Source organism: Oryctolagus cuniculus, chromosome 11, assembly GCF_964237555.1.
Source record: "Oryctolagus cuniculus chromosome 11, mOryCun1.1, whole genome shotgun sequence".
Lineage (NCBI taxonomy): Eukaryota > Metazoa > Chordata > Mammalia > Lagomorpha > Leporidae > Oryctolagus > Oryctolagus cuniculus.
Genome location: NC_091442.1, coordinates 79,381,444 through 79,405,591, shown reverse-complemented (window position 1 = coordinate 79,405,591; position 24,148 = coordinate 79,381,444). Strand labels below are relative to the sequence as shown.

At 43.9% G+C, this 24,148-nt stretch overlaps 1 protein-coding gene and 1 long non-coding RNA gene across 3 annotated transcripts; one reads left to right on the top strand and one right to left on the bottom strand.

Moving 5' to 3' along the window:
- Positions 1-26: 26 nt before the first annotated feature.
- CSRP2 (cysteine and glycine rich protein 2) lies at positions 27-19,867 on the top strand. 2 transcript variants are annotated; one of them, XM_070052656.1, is made up of 7 exons: positions 343-425; positions 4,731-4,894; positions 12,949-13,061; positions 15,819-15,987; positions 17,612-17,741; positions 18,783-18,876; positions 19,578-19,867. In XM_070052656.1, exons 3-7 carry the CDS (start codon positions 12,950-12,952, stop codon positions 19,652-19,654), a joined length of 582 nt encoding a protein of 193 aa, XP_069908757.1. In that variant the 5' UTR covers positions 343-425; positions 4,731-4,894; position 12,949; the 3' UTR covers positions 19,655-19,867. The 2 variants fall into 2 exon arrangements, with proteins under 2 accessions (XP_002711400.1, XP_069908757.1); XM_002711354.5 differs by lacking the exon at positions 4,731-4,894 and having other exon boundaries at positions 27-425.
- On the bottom strand, positions 12,123-24,023 carry LOC138844400 (uncharacterized). The gene is made up of 3 exons (XR_011380173.1): positions 23,899-24,023; positions 21,199-21,314; positions 12,123-12,262 (listed from the first exon to the last, which is right to left on the bottom strand). It is a non-coding gene; the product is annotated as an uncharacterized lncRNA (long non-coding RNA).
- Between the last annotated feature and the right edge of the window lie 125 nt (positions 24,024-24,148).

The following is a 24,148-nucleotide window of genomic DNA, read 5'->3' as shown; positions in this document are numbered from 1 at the left end:
CTGCCGGCCGGCCTCGCCTCGCCGGTGGGCGAGGACCTCCTCTTCCCCACCCACAACGGCTTCTGGGATCTGCCCGCTGTGGTCTGGAGGGGCCCAGGTTCGGCCGGCGGGAGCGCCCCCACGACTCGGGGCGCGCGGGAAGCAGCAGGAAGAGGCGGGATTCCTGCCTTTTGTCTTCGGTCCTCGGCCCGCAGCCGAGCAGCGCGCGCACCCCGCCTGCGTCAGACCCCCACACCTGCGGGAGCGAGTCCCAGGATCCGCCGCGGGGCGGGGGGCGGGGCGGAGGCAGGCCACGCCCACCGGCGTGTGTTTAAAAGACGCCTGCACGCGCCGCGCCGGGCTCGGGTGTTCGGATTCCCTGCGCGGTTGTTCACGACGAGGTTCGGCTGCTCCGCTTGCGGGGAGGCTCCGCGTCTCTGACTTAAGTGAGTAGGCTGGGAACATCTCCGCCGTGCAGCGTTCCCCGCCCCCGAGTCGGCTGCCCTGCTGGCGCCGCCTGTCCCCACCCAGCTCCCACTTTCCACTCCGTTGCCCCCAAAACACCTGCTCGTTGCGCGCGCCCGTGGGAGGGAAGAAATCCGGCCTGACCGTTAGTTTCCCCTTGCCGGGTTCCTCTGGACCGAGGCGGAGTCCCCGGGGTTCCTGTTGCTGCTGCTCCGCGTTTTAGGAGCGCTGAGCCCCTTTCCCCGTCGCTGGCGCAGGCGGGAGGCCGGGTGCGCGCTCTGGGCGGGTTTGGTTCCCTGGGGGTGAGTTGGGGCTTCTATTGCCCAGAAACCTTTCCGTGCAGCCGCGCTGGGCCCCGGGCAACCCCATTGTGTGGTGGCCTCTGCCCACCCATTACCGGCTGCCTGGAGCTGTTGGTCACTCCTGGGTTTTTCCAGAACTTTCCACCATTCAGCTCCAAGCAGGGGGAGCAGAATGGTGGTTGTAAGAGCCTGCAACAGGTACTGAACAGGGAAAATTACCCCGGGGTTAAAGAGCTGGGTTCCTGAGCTCCCGCAGGCAGGCACTCCGCCCCAATCCCTCCCCCTTCCCGGGGGCAGAGGAGGGCTTCCCAGGCAAGGATCCCTTCCCTCTTCTAAGCCTGGGCCTTTGGTGAAAGATCTGGATTAAGGGGTTACCCAACGCGTTTAACCTGTTTGCTTGCAGTCTGCAGACCACGTAGGTTTTCACTTGAGAATGGTGTTTGATGCAGAACAATGCTTTCATTTGGGTAGTACTTAAACTCTGCAAGTGAAAACAGTCTCTAGTTCCTGACTTTTGTAATTAACCTGTACCAAAGCACTCCTTTTAAAATAACAAGAATTTTAATAGGACAGCCCAATGTTGGCCATACTTTGACTCACGTTTTTCTTTCTTTCTTTCTTTCTTTTTTTTTTTTTTTTTAAGATTTATTTTGTTATTTGAAAAACAGGATGGGAAAAAAGATCTTAAATCTGCTGATTTACTCCCCAAATGGCTGGAAAGCCAGGAGCCCAGAACTCCATGCTACAGGAGTGGCAGGGGCCCAAGCACTGGGGGCTGCTCGCCGCCTTCCCAGGTGCATTAGCAGGGAGCTGCCTGGGAAGGAGGGCAGCTGGGAGTTACCCCATCACACCACAAAGCTCCTTCCCCCATTCACATTTTCCAGGGAGAGTTGGGGAGGATAGGATTGGAAAGGGGAAAGCACATAATTGCTAAACTGCACCCCAAACTGTCTGAATACTTCGTGCCCTTCCTCTACTACTATCTGGGTCACAGTTCTGTTGGTTATCTGATAATTTCCTCAGTATCTCTCAGGTTCTTTTTCCTTTGCATTTTGTTTGGTCTTTCAGAGCCCTGTTTCCTTAGAGGCAGGATCTACATTCTCTGAGTCTTTGAAATTTGACAGTGTTTGCCTGGGTGCTTTGAACATGTTGAATCAGAGCCAAATATGGGTCAGTGGAAGGAATGAGAGAGGGAGTAAGAGTGCAGGTGAGGTGACCAAAGATGAAATTTGACTCACGTAGTGTTAGCAGACTTGGTCTGAAGATTATCAGAAGTTTTTAAGGGATTTTCAGATGTATCAAATACTGCATGACACTAGTCTGTGCGGAAAGTACTACACTGATTGGAGGCCTTTCCTGATGCAATTGCAGAAACACTTGGATTTGGGGAAAATTGTATTTTATCCTGAAGCACCGAGGATGTTTATAGAGTAGAGATGGGGAACCTTCGAAGCCTGGGTCCACACACAGCTCTGCCAACATAGCTTTCATGATCTGGGTTCCCAACTTTCCTTATGCCAAAAATGAGATGAGTCTAACGAGAAAGACAGGCCCCAAGGGCGAGTAAGGATGGCCTGGCAGAAAAGGGTAGGGCCAAAGCCAGTCAGGCCCAGATCCGTCCCATGGGCTTGATGCTCACAGGCAAGTTACTTCATCTTGTAAAATGAGGTCAGGCGTACTTCTTGCAGGGTTGTCATGCAGCACACTGCTGCCTGGATAAAGCCCTGCTCAAGCCGGCGCCGCGGCTCACTAGGCTAATCCTTCGCCTTGTGGCGCCGGCACCCTGGGTTCTAGTCCCGGTCGGGGCGCCGGATTCTGTCCCGGTTGCCCCTCTTCCAGGCCAGCTCTCTGCTGTGGCCAGGGAGTGCAGTGGAGGATGGCCCAAGTGCTTGGGCCCTGCACCCCATGGGAGACCAGGAGAAGCACCTGGCTCCTGCCTCCGGATCAGCGCGGTGCACTGGCAGTGGCGGCCATTGGAGGGTGAACCAACAGCAAAAGGAAGACCTTTCTCTCTCTCTCTCTCTCACTGTCCACTCTGCCTGTCCAAAAAAAAAAAAAAAAAAAAAGCCCTGCTTAGCCTGAGCTTCTCCTTGTAATTAGACGATGGTCTGTCATGTGTTGAACCTGTGGGGGAATGGCTACCAGTGAAAGTCTGTTCCAGGAGAGAAATGTTAGGGAATTTCACGGTGTCTCCCAGGCCTTCACTAGTGGTCTCCAGTCTGCCCCATGCAGATAGTTAAGAGGTTTCCTTGATGTGCTGTATCATTTCCTGGGCTGGTGTTTTCATGTGGTCCCTTGGGCTCTGAGAATGGCAACCCCAGATTCCCTTCGGGTCTTGGTGGGAATTTCTCACTTTGTCTTACATACCTCTGACATTCTGAGACTACCAGACCCCTTGCAAAGCATTTTTAAGTGCATAAAATAAAGTACATAGTGGCAAGTTCACCAGTTCCCCCAAATTTGAAGGGATCTGTCAGTCCTCCCTGGTTAAGAATTGTGATTTACGGCAGTATTTCTCAGTCTGCATGTGGAAGAGTCTGACAGTTTCTGATTGTTGACAATTTTATTAGTGGAAGGGCCAGTGGAAGTGTATTGTGGATCACTGGAAAGCTTATCAGGTCTCTTAGTTTTTCATTTACAATCTGAGTGTGCCAACACTGTTAGAACTACTGATTTTATTATTAGTCTAATAAGAAAAGATCAGAGTCTGCGTAATACATTAGGGCCAGATACGTCTTCAAATCGCTCTAGGAAAGAACATTTCATGGTGGAGTAATAACACTTCCAAGAGAAAATAAAGAAAATTGAATCCTCAGAATTGAAAAGAACTGAATCCACAAGGCACAAGGTAGTACCGAGTTGAAAAGAACCCATGCCATTGCCAGAGGGGACAGTACTACCTCTATGTAGCCAGCAGTGGTTTGATTTTGGGCAAAGCACTACAGAACTTTGAATTTGAGTTTTGTTGGTGTTCATTTTTAAGTTGAATTGCTAATTCTGTTTTCAGAGTCGGGAGCCACTCTATCTCAGTGCCTCAGCTTCTCCACCCATGAAGTGGGAATAATATATTCTTTAGCTGGGAGGATTAAAAGCTTAAATGTAAATAAACTAAGGTAGCTAAGCCATATAGTAAACTTCATGTAAATATTTATAATTACTGCCTGTCACAACAGATAATGTCTTGCATATATTGTTTCATTTCAGACTGTCTTAAACATTTCCATTTTCAAAATTAGAAAACTAGCAGATCACATAGACAACCCAAAATCATCTGGCAAATAAACTCTGGTATTGGCATATAAATCTAGGCCTGGCTACATGTAAAAGTCATGCGAATGCTAAATTGTTTGAATAATTACTGTCTTGTACTTTGGACAGAAGGTGGATTGTGTGGCACATATTGGGTGTTATAGTTACCCAGCTTACAGCATAAGCTACATTTTAATTAAAATAAGTGTTTTGGCAAGTAGTGATCCAAATCTGTCAAGAATTTTGCTGTACCCAGTGTGACTTAAGTGACTACAGGATACAGGATTAGTGAGAATGGCGAGGCTGAGGTAAACACAAGAGTAAGGTTAGAATTCGGTTAGCAGAAATGAGTGCCAGGTTTTTGGTTGGAAGTAGTGGTTTGGGTGTGAGGTTGGTAGACAGAGGGAACTTACTGCCAGCGGGGTAGGTGCAGCTGGGTGGAGAGGAAGGCACTCCTGTGCTTGTGAGTTGGTCACTCGAGTTGGTCATTCTCAGTGACTTGAATGGCTTTATCCCTTAGTGTTCCTTACAGAGGGTTTGTGAGTGTGGCTCTGGGCGGTGACCTCAGTGACTAGCCTAATGCCTGAGCTGGGTGGCCGGGTTCAGTTCCAGCAATGTTGCTAAAGGAAAAGGAAGTCAAAATGTGTGGTCTTGGCATTTTTCCAGGTACTTTACAACTATTGTCATTAAATCCTTACAGTCACCTGTGAGCTCTCCATTTCCATGTTCTAACAGGAAGAAATTGATGCTCAGGAGTTAAGGAAGTTGGCTGAGTTCACGGAGCTGATAACTGGATGTCAGGCTTCGGTCTGTGTGATTCTAATCTCCACGCTGTTTTCTTCATGAACTTTTACACCAGGGAAGCCCTAAGAGGTGGCATGTATGCCATTGTTTTGATGGCAAGTATTTCTAATTACTTTGACTGCACTTGATAATCTTCAGTGTAAGTTCAGGAATGCACTATCATTGAGTTTGCAACAAGAAACCATTTTTCCATCTCTTAAAAAATAAACCACACAGACTTCCAAAAGCCCTTTCTACATGCCTCTATCCCTGATTGTATTGTATTACATATACAATATGTATATTTTACCAAAGTAGAATTCCCTGAGAAACGGGCACCTTTGCTTATAACCGTTTTATTCTCAACTCCTAACCCAGCGTATAGTTTATAAAATGTTGGACGGCTTCATAATCAGTAAAGCATTGCACAGTATTTTGCAAGCTGTCCCTATTCTAACCCAGTCACGTGAGACACAGTAATGAAGTCAGGATGTAGTTGGATGAAGGAGGAAGGTAAGTATTTGGCTTGAGAGAGAGAGGATAGGGGCATAATGAGAGGATGGATGTATGATGGGGAGGGAAAGATTAGTATGTGTACACACACACACACACACTGATAGCAGTGTTGAACAATGTAAAATATTGAAAACAAAGACTGTCATTTGTTGAGTGCCTGTTATACACGCATTTTCCTATCAAGTCCTCTTACAAACTCTTCCAAGACAGTTATCCTTGGTTTACAAGTGAGCACTGACACTTTGTTGACTCCAAAACCCACGCTCTTGTTTCACCCTTGAGCTGAGCCGTCTTAAAGGCCAGGATGAGGATGTGACTTTGGGAGGAGGAGCCAAATGGAGCAGATGCCAGATCACTAAACATCTTTGGTTCATAGTATCCAGTGAGTCAAAAGGAACTTGAATACCCAGGTAAACTGGGTAGTAGAAGAAAAAAATTTGAAACAGGCATTGAGTAAACCGTAATTTCCAAGTATCTACAGCCCTGAAATCCTGACCTTGCTAAAAAATCTTTGTAATTAGGGATATTTCTACTAACTGTAAGCAGCAAAATCCTTATGGATCTGGCTTGAGATTGGTTCATCATAGTAAGTTCTTCCTTTTGGCAAATTGGGTTGTAGCCACATTCTAGTGTAATAACAGACTCATATGTAGTAAGACGATGCCAAGCCTTCTGGAAACACTTAGAATCTGGATTTATAGGCAGAGTCAGCCCAAACCTTTAATGTTAGAGCAGACAGCTGAAACTGAGTGGTGACATGTGAACCCAGGATGCATGGAATTAAGTCATTGGGGTTCTAAGGTAAGGTGCTAAGTGCAGCAGCTGTGGTACAAGGATGATCTTTGTAATCATGTAGCAGCTTTCAGTTTGTTCACTAGAAAATCGGGTAACTTTACCACAGGTGATTCAGATTCAGACTATAATTTTTCTATGGGGTAAGGGGTAAGTCTAGGAGTTCGGCTGAAGAGAAGGATCAAGGAAAAGGTGACCACAGGTGTTCGGCTCCTGGCCAAGCGTTTGAATCTATCCCAGTGCGTAAATCCTAGTGCTTGATTGAGAAAGAACGAGACTGAGAAACAGAATAAGCTTGTGTTTGGCCTATTTTTTTTTTTTTTTTTGAGATGGGTGTCAAATAGGATTTTATTTCTCTCCTTTGCAGGCTGTAATGGATGCACAGGATTCAGGAGAGGCAGGGAGCTCCCATTGCTCAGTGCAGATCCAATTGCTGTGATGAATGGCAGCTGTCATGAAGTAGGACAGCCAAAGGCTTGTAGGAAAAGTGAAGCCTTGCATTCTTATGTGCACAACTATGCCAAGAGTGGTAGAGGTGCACGTCCTTCTGCCAGATTCAGGAGATGTCCAAAGAGGCTCTGCCTCATGTAAATCTGAGCTTCATTTTCTTCGACGGTCACTACCGCCAGGGGAACTGTTAGAGTTGTACCGTGTTTGGCATCTCAGGAAAAGTTTGACCGGCTGATCAGATGGTTTTTCCTTTACGTGGTTTGTAGTTCTATAGCTGTGTCCCTTAGGCACTGATCGTTGGATTTTCCTCCTGGAGTACTGAAAGCAGGATGGATAGTACGAGGTGCCCCCTCCATCTTCAACCTAGCAATTACTGATTCCTCCAAGTAATTGTTCCTTTGTTTTAGCTTCACAATACCTCCCTCTCTCTGAGGTGGACAGAGCCACCTTTCTCCAGTTAGAAGATGAGAAAACTAAACCCAGGACTGCACAACTGTTGCAATACTGGAGTTATCCAGGTCTGTCTAAACCAATCAGCCTGCTCACTCTCATGCCGTCCATTGTAAGATGTTTCAGGCACACAAACTAGAGAATACTATTAAGGATGCCCAACTATTCATGATCTACTTTAGAAAACATAAATGTTGCTGACGCTTTCTGAGCATCGTCATTTGCATCATCTCCTGCGTCATTGGCTTTTATCACAGTAAAGGTGATTCCGTAAATCCTCAGGAGGCACCGGCATTGTGGTCCAGGCTCGTGAGGCAGCCATTCCACATCAGCACCTTCAGGTCCCAGCAATTCTGCTTCCAATCCTCTCCCTGCTAATGTGCCTGGGAGGTAGTGCACTCCGTTACCCACACAGGAGACCTGAATGGGGTTACTGACGCCTGACTTTAGCTGGGAGTGAACAAGTATGTGGAATATCTTTATTTCTCCTTCCCTCTGTGTAACTCTTTCAAGTAAGTAAATTATAAGTAATTTATATAATAAAATTAAATTATTATAAGTAATAAACTTTGAAATAACTAAATCTGTTAACAGCAATCCCCGGGAAAGCCCTTAAATGGAACGCATCTGGGAAGACAGCAAAAGATGGCCCAAGTGCTGGGGCCCCTGCCACCCATGTATCAGACCAGGATGGAGTTCTTGTCTGATCTGGCCCTAACCTGGCTGTTGGGGCCGTATGAGTGAGCCAGCCAATGGCTCTCCCTCTATGTCCTGCCTTTTAAACAGAATCAACAAATCTTTTTTTTCCTTAAAAAAAAAAAAGGAAAGAAAACCCTTTGGGTAGAACTTGAAATACTGGTGTAGGAATGCAGAGATGTGGTCTTCTCTCAAGGAGCAGAAGCTTGTAACTTACAGGAATTTGAGTGTTGTGGAATTTGAGTGTTTCCTGAGATCTGACACACACACACACACACACACACACACACTGGGCTGGTGTCATGCATACAATAGAAAGAGTTGACTTATCCCAGGTGAAGTTAATGTAACCTAGAATTACAGAAACAGGGAAGATAGGTTCTTCCCTCAACAAATCCATGCTGCTTTTCAAAAGCATAGAAGAGAATAACATACACTGATGAGTTAGGTTTTTAAGAATGTATTTTTAAATATTAGAGGCAACCTCCTCTGACCTCAGTCTTGATACAAGTCTGGCTCCTTATTGATGATTGTTCCAAAACAAGAATGTGTGAAAATGAAAGATAACCGGGTTGATACCAAACAGGTCACTTCCTAATGCCCTGACCAGTGCCACAGTCATAGAAATGCTTTGGCAAGCAGAGTATTTTGAGAGCCAGCTGGTGCTTGGGATTCAATACGAGTGTTTGTAGTGTCATTACACCTGGCCTGTGTTGGACTTTGTTTTCTGCAGGTATCATAAAAGGGCTGCCAGCAATGTCTTGTCCTATCCATGGGCATTCCAATACTCAGGTCACCTTGGAGGCAAGGGGAAAGTCAGTCACTGATTGCACTCCAAACTCAGGCCCGTGCAGGCTACTAGAACCAAAGCTGTGTATCTGAAGTTTTACAGTCAGACTCGAGTTTCATTCTGGATTTAAACAATGGAGCACCTGTCTCCAGGGAAGGGAGTGAACAATTTCATGTAACTACAGAAGCGTCCAGTTGTTGCAAGGTACTGATCCTACTTGCATGCCTTCACAGCCATATACAATTTGTGAACTCTTGGAATTACTTTTCTGTGTTCGTATAAAAGAAATAGGCTTTTTGCAATCAAGGTTGAAGGGTTAGTGATAACTAGTCATACCCGCCAGGTCTTTGTGTGTGGTGTGATGTTTGTTTAAAGGAACAGGAGCTCCATTTCCAAAGTGCTTTAAAAGGAATTTATTGGCTCATATAACTGAGTAGTGCAGGATAAGATGAGAAACAGCTGGACTCAAGCTGAGACGATGTAAACCATCTTTTTCTCTCTGCTAGCTTCATTCTTAAGTTCTTATAAACCATTCTAGTTCTTTGTGTTGCTAGCACCTCCAGGTCCATATTCACAAAATTCTATACCCAGGCTGTGAGTTTAACTTTCATTGAACTAGATTGGGTATGTGCCCGTTCCTTTCTTGCCAGTAACTGTGGCAAGAAGGGGGGATGCCCTAATCTTATTGCCCATGGCTAAGCCTCATTCCAGCCCTGGAGCTTCGGTTTGCTGTTTGAATGTTTTGTTGCCTCCAAAACTCATGTTGCAACTCAGTCCTCCATGCAGCTGTGTCTGGAGGTGGAGCCTAATAGGAAGTGCTTGGTTAACTGCAGTAACACCACTGAAAAAGGCTTGCAGTGTGACTTTGGCGTTCTCCTGTCCTCCCAGGTAAGGAACAGCACTCCTCCCCTCTGGAGGATGCAGTGTGCAAGGCACCATTGTGAAAGTGGAGACTGGGCACTCGCCAGACACGGAACCACTTGATGCCTTAATCTGGGACTTCCAGCCTCCAAACTGAGAAATTTTGTAGTTCATAAATGACCCAGTTTCAGGTATTCTAGCAGCATAAAATGGATGAAGACGGGGCAGAATCAGTATCTAAATTAGTGCTTTTCTCTAGCTTAAGGACTCTTTTTTTTTTTTTTTTTTTAGCTTCTAAGTACAGACTGATTGTGCTCAACAAATTGAGTACATTGCTCAAGTCATTGATTGGTGTGGCTTAAGAATATAAAAGAGCGGCCAGCGCCATGGCTCAATAGGCTGATCTGCTTGCGGCGCCGGCACACCGGGTTCTAGTCCCACTCGGGGCCCTGGATCCAGTCCTGGTTGCTCCTCTTCCAGTCCAGCTCTCTGCTGTGGCCTGGGAGTGCAGTGGAGGATGGCTCAAGTCCTTGGGCCCTGCACCCCATGGGAGACCAGGAGAAACTCCTGGCTTCGGATCAGCGCAGTGCGCCGGCCGCAGCATGCCAGCCGCAGTGGCCATTGAGGGGTGAACCAACGGAAAAAGGAAGACCTTTCTCTCTGTCTCTCTCTCTCTCTCTGTCCACTCTGCATGTCTATGTCTATATATATAACAGAGCTATATATATAAAAGAGCTTCAAATGCTTGCTGCAGTTTTGTCTTGAATTTGTAACCAGCATGCTGGACCATCACTAGGAGACCACATTTTAGTAACTGCTTCTCTGAATGACGTGTGTTTAAAAAGATTAGGAGGGGGCAGATATGCCTGCATCTCATATCAACGAGCTTGGGTTCAATGACCCACTCTGGCTCCCTGCTAGGGAAGACCCTGAGAGGCAACCATCATGGCTCAAGTGATTGGGTTACCGCACGCACATGGATTGAGTTCCCTTCTCCTGGCTTCAGCTCCAGGCCATTCCCAGCTGTTGTGGGAATTTGGAGAGTGAACTTGTAGATGGATGCTCACTCTTCAAATTGCTCCATCTCACAGAAAAATTACTTTACAGGGGTATTTGGCCTAGTGTTTAAGATCCCATGTCTCATTGGAGAGTGTGGGTTCAATTTGCAGCTCCGACTCTTGACTCCAGCTTAATACTACCGCAGTCCTTGGGAGGCAGCAGATGATGGCTCAGATAGTTCCCACCACTGGGTGCATATCATGGATTGGGGCTTTGGTCCTGACCCATCTGAAGCTGATGCAGGCATTTGGGGAGTGAACCTGTAGATGGGAGATACCTCTGCCCTCCCTTCATCTGTGTGAGTGAGGGAGGGAGACTCAATGTGAGAGGGATATGATTCCTTTTGTGGAAGAAACTATGAAAAAGCTATTCCTAAAACAAGACACCCAGCACAGTGATGAATTCTCTAGATCTTTGTTTTGCAATGTCCTTATCTTAGTGTGCAGGAAATTGTTGGGTTTTGGACTGTCTTCATAGGTTAGGATGAGAATTCACCACCTCCCTTTTTATTTTGAGACTGAAGTTTCTTTGATCTTTTCTGCTCTAGCAGCACTTCCCTTTTTTCTTTTTTTTAAAGGACTTTTATTTAATATAAATTTCAAAAGTACAACTTTTGGATTATAGCGGTTTTTCCCCCCATAACCTCCCTCCCACCCACAAACCATCCCATCTCCTAGTCCTTCTCCCATCCCATTCTTCATCAAGATTCATTTTCAATTATCTTTATATACTGAAGATCAACCTAGTATATACTAAGTAAAGATTTCAACAGATTGCACCCGCATAGACACACAAAGTATAGAGTACCGCTTGAATACTAGTTTTACTGTTAGTTCGCATAGTACAACACATTAACGACAGATCCTACATGGGGAGCGAGTGCACAAAGCAGCGCTTCTCTTCCCACTTTGTAGTCACCTGTGTGACTAGAAAGAGGTCTCATGGTTCATAATCAGCTGTTGCCCAGAGAAGCAGGCTGCACACCCCGGGTGACTTAAGGGGAAAAGGCTGCAAGTATCACAGGAGGAAGTATGGAAAGGATGCTGGGGCAAAGAGTTACTCTGCTTTTGTTTGCTGGCCTTTTCTATCTGTCTATAAATCAGGGCAAGGCAGTCATAACATGCTTTCTTAGCAGCACAAGTTTGTTTTGGCTAAGGCACTTGAGGATGCTGGCCATGAGAAGTAGGCATTTTAAACTGTGTCCAGGTAGACGAATATGTTGAGGGGAAGATGAGAAAATGTGGGCCCAGTGCCAGCAGGATGACCCAGGATTCAAACTCCAGCTCATCCACATCAGGCAGGCTACAAAGAATGCATGTGCAGGAACATGGTAGTGTTTCTGATAGGCCTATGGAAGAGGGAAGACCCTGGTGGCCCAGCAAATGGACCTTGGTCTTAGTGCGGCACAGAGACCTAAGTCACAGCCATCTGGGTGGCTGGCTATTGTGGTCACAGCAGTCTCCATGCTGGCATCTGTACCAGTCACAGACACAACGTAGGCAGTAATTATACACAATTGCAGAAGACAAATACAAAACCTGCTCTTACAGGGCAACACCCTTTCTTTCCCCCTAGCAAGTGTGTTATAGCTTGTGTTTGTTAAATGATAAGAATTTAGTGCTAGAATGAATTAAATGCAATAAAAGTGTCTACCCAAGAGGAAGCTCTCCAGCTGAGTTTTCCAAACACTCATGGAAAGTGGAGGTGTTGGAGAAGCCCGTGTTTGCCTTCTCGCTTCTCGCATTTCCTTATCTGCGGTGGATTCTAGTGCCAGGGTTTGTTTCATGCCTGGTGTAACCTGCACTGCTGCGCTGAATTTAGGTCTGTTTGGCTTGTCATGCATAAGTTTTTCTCAGTTTCCTCAAGACAGCTGTAATTTGAGAGAAGACATGAGGTTATTTTGGAGAAACACAGGCCTTTAAAATAAGTGGTCGGAGTGGTTAATAAAGAAAATCAGAGGGTGGGCGCTGTGGCACAGTGGGTTAAGCTACTGGCCTAGGAAAGCAGTGGAGGATGGCCCAGGTGCTTGGGCCCCTGCACCCACGTGGAAGACCTGGAAGTAGCTCCTGGCTTTGGCCTGGCCCAGCCCAGTGGATGGAAGATCTGTCTCTCCTGTCTCTGTGTCACTTTCAGATAAATTAAAACCTCTGCAGCTGTCCCAGGGTTTATTTTTAAAAAAGATTTATTTGAAAGTCACACAGAGGAGAGGCAGAGAGAGAGGTCTTCCATCCGATGCTTCTCTCCCCAATTGATGCAACGGCCGGAGCTGCACCGATCCAGAGCCAGGAGCTTCCTCCGGGTCTCCCACGTGGGTGCAGGGGCCCAAGGACTTGGGCCATCTTCTTCTGCTTTCCCAGGCCACAGCAGAGAGCTGGACAGGAAGTGGAGCAGCCAGGACTTGAACCGACGCCCATATGGGATGCTGGCACCTCAGGCCAAGGCATTAACTCACTGCGCCACAGCGCTGGCCCGTCCCAGGGTTTAAACAGCCCTCTAGGGAGCTTGTCAGAAAAGAGGAGTTGGGTAGGTCATTCTAATGAATCCTTTTCTTTACAGAATGCCTGTCTGGGGAGGTGGCAACAAGTGTGGGGCCTGCGGGAGGACCGTGTACCATGCAGAAGAGGTGCAGTGCGATGGGAGGAGCTTCCACCGCTGCTGCTTCCTATGCAGTAAGTGTGTCTCCATGCTCTTCGTTCACAGAATGCATGTGTCAAAAGCTTCCATTTACCTATTTAATGTAGTTTTGCTAATAGAGATGCACAGTGGTTTTACCTGGCAGTTCTCTGAGGTATGCAAGTGCTGAGCTTAACAGCCTGGACACAAGAAGCTCTTGGCCTTCGGTTTAGCCATCTGGCTTCCACTTAGTTGCCCTATCTGTCTCATTTGCTTGCCTGAGAGCTCAGTATCATGATGGAGTCTGGCACCTAACAGTTTCTGGCACATTCTAAGGACATGGCTCCAGATTTTTAGTGACACTCCAGCTTTCTTGTCTGGTTGGCTCCTTGTGTTTGAAATCTTGCTTAACTGGTACTGCACTCATAATTAAAATTCAGATATCTTGGTCAAATTTTATTCTGAGTGAATGTCCAGAGTTCTAGTTATCTGCATTCTCAATTTGAGGGACAGGAGGTTAGGTGGGAACACCTCAGGGGCAGACTGGGAAGTACTGCATGGGAAATCTCAGTGACTTGCAGACTGGACTTAAACCACCACCTGTCCGCATGCCCTCTAGACAGTAGACACTAACCACAAGAGCAGTAGACACACACAGGAGAGCAGCCCAGCCCCCGCAGATTGTCTGACAACAGCATCTTCACTTTTAAGACGGTAAAGGAGCGGCTTAACCAAAGTCTTCATTGATTCATCTTTTGATGAGTTTTCTTTAATGAAAGATTTATTAGGTCAGAGGAAGCCACCTAGAGTGCAGATACCTGCTCTCTTCATTGTAGTCAAAATTATTGTAAGAAGCCGTATGTTAAAAATTAAGTGACATCAAAAAGTCATCTTCAGAACCCTGTATTGTTCTTTGTCTCAGCATTCAAGGTGTCAGGATTCTTTATGTGCAATTGTTTCACAAACAGTGAAACATTGCAGTCAGAAAAAATATCGCAAGTGTTTGCTGTGTAACCTCCATAGTAGCTACTGTTCCTCAGATTTGGTCTAGCCATTTTTTGGTTACTTTTTGTTTTCTAAAGAGTCTTTTTTCAGCAGTTTTGCAACCAAGAAAGCAAAGGAACAAAAATGCAAATACTTTAGAAATTATTGTTTCATCTAAAGTTAGTGTTTACTAATTGGCAAGTTTTCTACTGGTCATTTTTACTCCTTCCTAACATTGGTCTCTGCTGACTAAAGCCTTTGAAGGACATAATTCAAAGTGGTTTGCAGACCTCTAAGAACTTTACTACAGAGAATGGGAATGAGAAGAGGGAGAGATGGGTGGTTAAGTTTAATTTTCCTATGCCCAAGCATACCTTGGTTAATACATGTTGTAGGTTTTTTTTTTTTTTTTTTTTTTTTTTTTTTTTTTTTTTTTTTGACAGGCAGAGTGGACAGTGTGAGATAGACAGAGAGAAAGGTCTTCCTTTTGCTGTTGGTTCACCCTCCAGTGGCCGCCACGGCCAGCGCACCGTGCTGATCTGATGGCAGGAGCCAGGTACTTATCCTGGTCTCCCATGGGGTGCAGGGTCCAAGCACTTGGGCCATCCTCCACTGCACTCCCTGGCCACAGCAGAGAGCTGGCCTGGAAGAGGAGCAGTTGGGACAGAATCCGGCACCCCAACCAGGACTAGAACCTGGTGTGCTGGCGCCGCAAGGCAGAGGATTAGCCTAGTGAGCCGCGGTGCTGGCAATACATGGTTTTATAGCAGATTTTACTTATTTACTTTTATTCTGTCCAGTAAGAATATTTGTACTTTGGCAATGGTGTAATTTTAGGTTAGCTGTATCTTTAAGCAAATACATTTTGTCACTTTTTAGCCTTAACAATTAGGTTCCAGAAGCCAAGACTTCAGTCTAAGATAAGAGAAAACTTAAATTCTTTTAAATTGGCCAGCTTGTTTTTCCCTTCCCTCTTGCTGTCTGCCCTCCTCCCTCCTATTTGGGGAGGGAAACCCCTCTTTCATACACTCCTCTTCGATTTCCAACTGCCTGATTGTGCTACCAGCATGTTCTCTCACACTTTACTATTTTTCTCAAGCTTAACTGAAGTTTTAGAAAGTGAAATAATGTCTGGATAAAACATGATGACATTTGGCAGTTTTATGAAGTGGGATATGTGGAAATGTCTTGTGGCGAGAAATCCATCAAGAAAGAATGTATGAATCTCCTTTGGGACAGAAGGGAAAACAAAGCAGACTTTAAGCCACTTGGTGAGTTTCAGACACTTATCACTGCTGGAGAAGTCGGAGGGTAGATGAGAGCATCCCACTTCCCCACTCCAGACCAGTGATGAAAACTAGAGTCCTGGGTTCAAAACTCTGTATCCCGGGAGGATGCATTTTGGGTGGGAGGTGCCACAGAGGCACCAAAATAACTTTTCTTTGTTCGGTTGTGGCCTGACAATGCCTGGTAAAGATAGATGAAAAAATTGTGTTGAGGGTGGGAGTAAGGCATTGTTCATTTTATTCCTTCTGTTCATGTAATTATAGCTGTCTGAAACTTCTCTCCCTTCTGCCAGAGTAGCAAATCACTTTGAAAACTCTGCTGGATATTAAAAAATCCCTTTATCATATTTGTGGAGGAAGAAACTCTCCTCAAGTGCAGCCGATCAGTCCAGGTGATGTCATGGCTTTTGGGAAATCACAGGGTAAACTAGGAATGTGAGGGTCTCTGCCTTTACCGACTATAGACCAACTTAGCCCCCACTTTTAGAAACGGCGTCAATGGAACATGTGTAAAAGTCTAACTCCCTCCCCCCCCCCCCCCAGTGGTTTGCAGGAAAAATTTAGATAGCACAACAGTGGCAATTCATGATGAAGAGATCTACTGCAAATCCTGCTATGGAAAGAAGTATGGGCCCAAAGGCTATGGTTATGGCCAGGGTGCTGGCACGCTCAACATGGACCGTGGTGAGAGACTGGGCATCAAGCCAGAGAGGTGAGATAGGAGTGTGTGTGTTACCTTCAGAAATGAGTTCTTACAATGTGACCTGGTGGCAGGAACCCAGGAGTTTCCAGATTTGTAGCTGAAATTTAGCAAACAAAATGTGACTCAGGTTTTCTAATATAAATTACTGTTCAAGTTCTTACTATTCCAGTGATTTCTACTCCTGGTTTTATAGCATTCCAAGAAGTATAAAGGAGTCTTTGTGGTCTCAAAAGCAAGTGATTTAAATTTACTTGCATTTCATAGCATTTCGGAGATCAGATGTAATGAAATTCAGTGGTGGAAAAATGTGGTATCTGAATCATGAGTTTTTTCTCATGTCAACAAAAATTCCTGTCACTTCTTTGTGTAAGACTTTTTCTTCAAGAAGTTACTTTCCTCCAACCGATTAGGAATTGGAATTATCTCCTGTTTGTTAAGGCTCACCAATTTACTGATTCTCTAGCCATTCATTTAATGTCTGAGCCCCTGTTGTGCCTTACCTATAATAGGCAACAAACCCTTCAAAGTTTTTTTGAAAGCAGATGGGTGATATGAGAAGTTCTTGTTATACTGACTGCTGGATTTGGAAATTCTTCATGGAAATCTAACTTCAAATGTTAATAAGCTTTTAAAGATCACTTTTAAGTGTACCTGAAGGTTGCAGAGTTTTGGAAAATTAAGGACATTGAAGTACTTTGAATTGGTATTGGTCATTAGATAAGATTTCCAGTGGCCACATCAGATGGTTAAAAAAAATGCTTAGCTAGAAGTGTATAATATATTGGAAATGCATGGGAAATACTTGAGTAAATTGTTTATGAAAAGGTATTTATAAGTAAACATTTTATGTGATGTCAAATAAGTTTGCAACTAAAGAGAATACAAATTTTTCCTAATGGAAAAAAATGTTACCAGCAGATAGCTAAGTATCAACTATCATTATGTATCTTCTCAACTAACAAGATTCTTAAAATATTACAGACCCCCAGGATGTTATATACAGAGTAGGCACACCTACTTTACTAAATGGGGAAAAAAGTTCCTACTGAGAACTACACCCAGTGAATAGTGAAAGAAATATTACTATCTCCACAGAAAAAGCTAAACTGTAAGAAAAGTTTATTCATTTTCCCTTATTTAGGATGTACTGGGAAAAGTTAAGCAATCTGAAAAGCATATTTCACTTTCTAGTTATCGAGTACTTATTAAAGCAACTGACCTATTTGCAGAATTACCTAACTACTTAACATATTTGTTTTCAGTCTCTGAAGGAAAAAGCTAATTGTGATTCCAGTGATGTTAATGTGGATCTGGGGTCAAAATGTGTGCTGTAGTAGGTTTTTTTTCAAAAGGCATAACATAATTGTTGAGCAGAGAAACTAATGCTTGATTATATGAATTCTCTGGACTCGGACAGCTCTAACAGTTTGGAGTACTGTCTGGCTTTAATATGAGCCTCTGTACAGGGTAAAGGAGTAACTCTGGCTAGCACCTGACATTAATTTCTTCTGTTTTCCTGTATTATCTGCAAAGGCATCTAGCCTTAAGATAGAATAGCACTTCCCTCATTCCTACCTTGTGGACTTAAAGGCATTTTTGAAAATACTAACATGTCTTTTCCCCTTTCCACAAGTGTTCAGCCTCACAGACCTACAACAAATCCGAACACTTCTAAATTTGCTCAGAAATACGGAGGTGCTGAGAAGTGCTCCAGATGTGGGGATTCTGTATATGCTGCCGAGAAGATAATTGGAGCTGGAAAGGTAAAGTACCTTTTTTTTTTTTTTTTTTTTGATACTTATTTGAAAGGCAGAGTTACAGAGAGAGGTCTTTCATTTGCTGGTACACTCCCCAAATGGGTGTAATGGCCAGAGCTGGGCCATTCCAAAGCCAGGAGCTTCTTCTGGGTCCCCTACATGGGTGCAGGGGCCCAAGGACTTTGGGCCATCTTCCACTGCTTTCCCAGGCCACAGCAAAAAGCTGAATCAGAAGTGGAGCAGCTGGGACTTGAACCTGTGCCTATATGGGATGCTGGCACTGCAGGTGATGACTTTACCTGTTACGCCACAGTGCCATTTTGAATTAACAGCAAATGACTCCAGTTCTCACCTAAGCCACCTAAAAAGCCAGACTGTTACAGACCTGGAATGTACAGGTTATTCAGTGTAGTTTAAAACAATCAGATTTCAGTCACTGGCTGCCTATTGGGTATGTATGTGGACTTGGAACTATAACCATATAACATTTTGGAGCTATAGTGCCTCACCCAGAAAGGCTACAGGCAGTCCTGAAAGCATCACATTGGATTTTTGGCAAGATCTGAGGCTCCCTAACAGCTCTCAGTCCATGGAATAAAGTTTAAGCACTGCCTTTTTGCAGGTGACCTAGGATGTAAGACCCTGACGAGTCTCTGTAAACTTCCTTGATGACGTTGAACCAAAGCAATCAGGAACTTGCATTGGGTCGATCTTCCCAGCTTCTCTAAGTTACACTGCAGGGGGCTGGCACTGTGGTGCAGTGAGTCAAGCTGCCTGTGAGCACTGGGTTGAGTCCTGGCTGCTCTGCTTCCCACCCAGCTCTCTGCAGTGGAAGATGGCCCAAGAACTTGGACTTCAGCCTCCCACATGAGATACCAGGATGGAGTTCCAGGCTCCTGGCCTCAGCCTGGCCGTGTCTCAGCTATTTGGGTAGTGAACCAGTGGATAGATGTTCCCTCCCGCTAACTGTGCCTTTCCAAGAAAGAAATCTTTAAAAGAAACAGGAAACATGCCTCTCAAATGTACTAACACATCTGTTGCTTCTAGCCCTGGCACAAAAACTGTTTCCGATGTGCAAAATGTGGAAAGAGTCTTGAATCAACAACTCTGACTGAGAAGGAAGGAGAAATCTATTGTAAAGGTAAAATTTGTCACTGATCTCCATATGAAAATACTATACAAACTGCTGGTTAATGCAAAGTCACCAGCACTAAGCAAGAACAAAACAAGGACTCTGCACGTAGGGAAAATATATATTGGCTATGTGAAAATAAAATATCCTGAAGCAAGTGTTGTAGCATAGGTTAAGCCATATCCCATACTAGAGTGCGGGTTGGGATCCTGGGTGCACTGCCTCTTCCTGCTTACGCATCTGGGAAGCACCAGACAATAGCACAAGTACCCAAGCCCCTGCCACTCATGTTGGAGACCAAATGGAATTCCTGGCTCCAGCCTGTCCCAGTTCTAGCTGTTGGGGAAGTTCACTTTCCATTCATGTAAACAATTGTAAATGAGTCTTAAAATCCAGATACTTAGAGATGGCAGAAAACTACAAATAGTGCCCATTTACAACTCTCCCATAAATATACTAGCCTGTTTTAAGTAAAGCATGTGGACATATGAAGGTAACAGATAACATAATTTACCTGGTCCTTCATGCTTGATATTCAAAGGGACCATGAGCATTGAGGAAGTAGAATGCCTTACATTTGTCTCATAGATTGAAGACATTTAAAGGCACATATTGCAATTAGAGTAAGTTCAACTCTTTGGCATACTGAGGTTGTCTTGTCTTAAACAAGGCTATCAACGCTTACTGGGCTTGTATGCTTTCTTTCCTAGGATGTTATGCAAAGAACTTTGGGCCTAAGGGATTTGGTTATGGCCAAGGAGCAGGAGCTCTCGTTCACGCTCAGTAAAGGTGCAACCCCAGAACTGTTAGACACCAAGAATCTTCTCATAATCTATACACCGATAAACTACTGTGAAAATCCACCAGCATTAAGTACTGTGTATTGCCCTGTAATTGGCTAAGCTGGCCAACTTGCAGGAAGAGAGCAGTGTATTCTTTTGCTTTATTCACCAGCATTTTCAAGAACCCTTTCTTCATTTTAAATAAAACTTCAGTTTGATCTGGGTGTGTACTTTTTTAATTAATCGTTTTGAGGAGCTGCTCTGATTTGTTAGAGAATTAAATCCTGTTATTCAGGTGACTCCCAGGCTAACGGTTGCTTCAGACGTGGTGGCTCAAGAGGGTTGCTGGTCTGTAGCAAGCTATTGCCCTCTATTTCCTTCCCACCCATCACTGCTTGGCAGTTTTCCCCCAGAGCACAGCTTGTAGATACCCTACTTTAGAATTACCTCGGCCCCACGGAAGCAGAATAGTAGGTGCAGAGAGAAACCCTTTTAACAAGTTTCCCAAAGGCCCATTGACCCAACTTGGGCAAGCTGTTAAAACAATGAAGTTTTTGGGGCCTGTGCGGTGGTGTAGTGGGTAAAGCCCTGGTCTGCAGTGCCGGCATCCCATGTGGGTGCTGGTTCAAGTCCCGGCTGCTGCACTTCTGATCCAGCTCTCTGCTATGGTCCTTGGGCCCCTGTAGCCACGTGGGAGGCCCAGAAGAAGCTCCAGCCATTGCCGCCAGTTGGGGAGTGGACCAGCGGATGGAACTCCCTGTCTTTTAAGTAAATCTTTAAAAATTATTGATACATCTACTTAATCATTAGACAACCATAGAATTTACATATGGCTCTTCCTCGACTGCTGTGATAGGTGTTGGCTGACCAAATCCTGGAAGCTGAAGTATACCGTTCACACAGTCGTGTGTAAGGAGCAGTGTCTGGGCACATGAGCTGGGTCAGGTAGACAAAGGCACATTAGACTATAAGGATTGTTTTCATTATCCCCCAACCCCAGGTGAAGGGTACGGAACTGGTCTATATTAGTAAAACTGAACCAGCCTCACAAATCTTTTTTCTATAGGCCATTTTAACACACCACTGCTTATTTTGGGAAGTGAATGGGTTATATGTATATCAAAAAATGAGCACCTGGAGTTGATTCAGGGTGTACTGGGTGAAACAATTTTTACATCATAGCCTTGAGCAGTTTCAGGTGTTTAAGGCATACCAGTCCACTTTGAGGCAAGAGCCCTTTGGTTAATAAGCAGCCTGAGAAATAGTTAACTGGCCATATCAGGTTAAACTGAAGTTACGGAGTAATTTCAGATCTTTGTGGTAGTTTTATTACAACATGCCCACAAGTTCTTTGACAATGATAATATAAGTCCCCTCCCTTTGAATAAAGGCCAGTCTTGCTCATTTTAAACTAATGTAGTACGATGGCCAAAACTAGGTCAGATAAGACAATGACACTTTTGCCTGCCTGTTTTCAGGATGCGAATGCATCCAGTTCAGCCACATGTTGAGAAAGCCCTCACTACATGGGGAGGTCACCAGTACTTACAGCCTTAGGGGAGGTCTCGTCCTGCTCACCAGAAATAGCCATCACACTTCGAGTAACTGCAGTCCCAGTTTTGGAATTACCTCTGCTGATACCAAGTGCAACCAAGTAAGCGATCCCTGCTGAACAAAAATGCTCTCAGCCACTCAGTTTTGCGATGGTTAAGGCAGCAAACAATACTGAACCCAACCATTTCCCCAAACTGTATGGGCGTTGCTAGTAGAAATTCTACAGGAAAAAATACTCTAAGTTGCCATGTGGCTGGTAATTTGAGATTTGGTAAAATAAGACAGCCATTCATAATTAAAATTCTTAAGTTGGGAGCCATGACAGAACAGCTACTACAAAACTTAGCTGCCAGTAGTTCTAGGACTAGAAAAGAGAATTTGGTTTTGGGTCAGGATCTCTTCTGAGAGGTAATAACCTTGATTATTTAGATATTAGTAGGGAAGTCCCAAAATTACACAAATTCCATATTAAAGTATTTAATGGTCAATAAATACTTTATGAACTATCCATCTGATACACTTTAAGCCCCATTTGTTGGTTTGCTATATTTATAGATGACTGCTAGCAACTCTGGTAGCAAAGTCTTCCTGATCAAGGTCAGGGAATGTTGCAGATAAGTAGATTACTGTACATTGCCCATCATACCAAAGGCCTTGAGCTTCAGTGGCTGAAAACTCAACTTGAGAGCCTTACATTGAACAGGCTGTTCTGGGAATCACTTATTATCTTGGCATACATTGTTTGGACCCGTGGTTTTCAAAAGTGATCTCCGAATCCCTTTACATTTTTAAACTGGGACTCCAAAGAGCTTTAGACAGTTGTAGCTCAATATTTTCAATATTATAAATCAAAAAAAAAAATTGTTAAAAATTTAGTTCAAACTTGCGTTTACAGCCAAGATGAAGTAACATTAGACTTACCGATTCAATGGAAACAAAGATTACATGAAAAATTTATTGACAGCAGGACATTAGGCCACAGAAGACATTTACAGGGAAGAAAAATTACCAGTTTTAATAACTAAAGCTTACTGCTTTGAGTGTCTGGACGACTACGCAAGGTGGAGCGATGAGCCTCCTAGAGTTGAAGAGATAGCTGAAAGATGAGGAGGACCAAGGCAGCTGGAGTTCAAAGGAATGGAGAGAGCTGCACAGAAAGAACTCTAAAGACCCTCACCCAGTGATATCTTCCAAGTATGCAGATGCGTTCTGACAAAACATGCATGGTAGGTGACTACCTGAGGCCAAATAAAGAACCATCTGGAACAGCATATAGTGCCTGTGGTTACCAGTGAGACTGGGAAACATGATACCTGGGGCTCTGCATAACAGTATAGAAGGGTTTTACCTCAGGAATGGAGATAATTAGCCCTAAATGGAGCACTGCTCTGGTTTTGCTAACAAATCTTAAAAGCAAGACCTGAAAGGATCACAATTTCCAAGTGCATCTCGGAACAAAGACCAAGAATTTTTATAGGAATGCAAAAATATCTAAAACCTAGTTCATAAAGCGACAACCAACCAAAAATTACCAGGCATGCAAAACAGCTAGACAAGGACACGTAATGAAAAATCAAGACCAACCCAGAACTGGCACAGATGTGAAAATTAGCAGGTAAGTATATTAAAAGTTCTTACTACCACATACTTTCACAAAGCAGAGGTAAGGAAGATATGTGTTTTTTTACAAAAGGTATAAATCAAACACTAGATGAAAACTTATAAAGTGTGAGATGAAAATACACAGGTCAGGCTAGGCACTGGGGAAAAAAAACACTGATGAACTAAAAGACAAACTATCCAGTGTAAACACTGGTGGGGAGGGGAACGCTGAGCATCAGTGAGCTATAATTATGACAATATCAAGTGGCCAAATCTCTGTATAATAGAGTCTCTTTCCTAAAAGGAAGAGGAAAATTACATGAGAGATAATCTGAGTACTAAAAACATTTCTAACTGTGAAAAAATGCATAGTTCTGGTAAATGTCTGACAAACATTCTAATAAAATTTGAGCAGAAACATTCAAATCCAATTCAGAGTCAGTGTTTTCTAAGAGCCACATCTGGTGTCCTGGAGTTTGAACTTAGTTCACTTAGAACAAGACATTCTGGATGTCCCGCGTGGAATTAGTTTTTTTTATTTTTTTAAAGCCACAAATCACACAGAAAACACTTGTAACAAGCATTTTATGAAACCGAAGATTTACTTTGTTATCGCAATTGAACTACTTGTTTTCGACCACCTCTCAGTTCCTAGAAGCAGATACCCAAATCATCTTAGGTACAGTCTTCCAGCCTGGCAAGTACTTAAAGAAAACAGGGAGATAGTGAAGAGGAGGAGGGAAGTACTTAAATAGATGCAAACTGGGGGCTTCATTATAGTTTTTTAGCAATATAGTATATAGTAAAGTATGTTTTACTACAGTAAAATATATAGTAACTTTTATATGTTACTAGATGTTCAGACAGCTTTGGGGCAGTTTTTCAACATCATAAAATAATTATGAATTGAGTATTAGGTATGACAACATTCCTGTTTAGTCACTAAGTTCTCAAAATATAAATAACCACCTGGACAACAAAAAAGAACCTTTTCATCAGTTTTGCTTTTAAATTCCCTCACATAAAACAAAGCCACAATAACTTCTCAAGTAACTATTTAAACGTATACTACAGTATGTTTAGATACACTTACATTTAAAACTTGGAGATTCACACAATTCTTGGGTATCCTAATTCACTCCATGGAATCCAAAATTCTTAAAAGAAAAATTTACTATTTTAAAAATTCCATTAATTATGTACTAATTCATACAGAACTAGAGATTTTAGAATTGGAAATTTTAAAAATATTAACACCACCTTTTTACTTTTGTGAATTCCAAGACTCATATGCCACTTGACTCCTAGTGGACCAGCATATAAATATACAAAATAATCTTTTT

Coding starts and splice junctions, on each gene's coding strand:
- CSRP2 (XM_002711354.5), top strand. CDS start 12,950: ATGCCTGTCTGGGGAGGTGGCAACAAGTGTGGGGCCTGCGGGAGGACC. Junction 15,988..17,611: donor CTGGGCATCAAGCCAGAGAG/GTGAGATAGGAG, acceptor CCTTTCCACAAG/TGTTCAGCCTCACAGACCTA. Junction 18,877..19,577: donor AGGAGAAATCTATTGTAAAG/GTAAAATTTGTC, acceptor TTTCTTTCCTAG/GATGTTATGCAAAGAACTTT.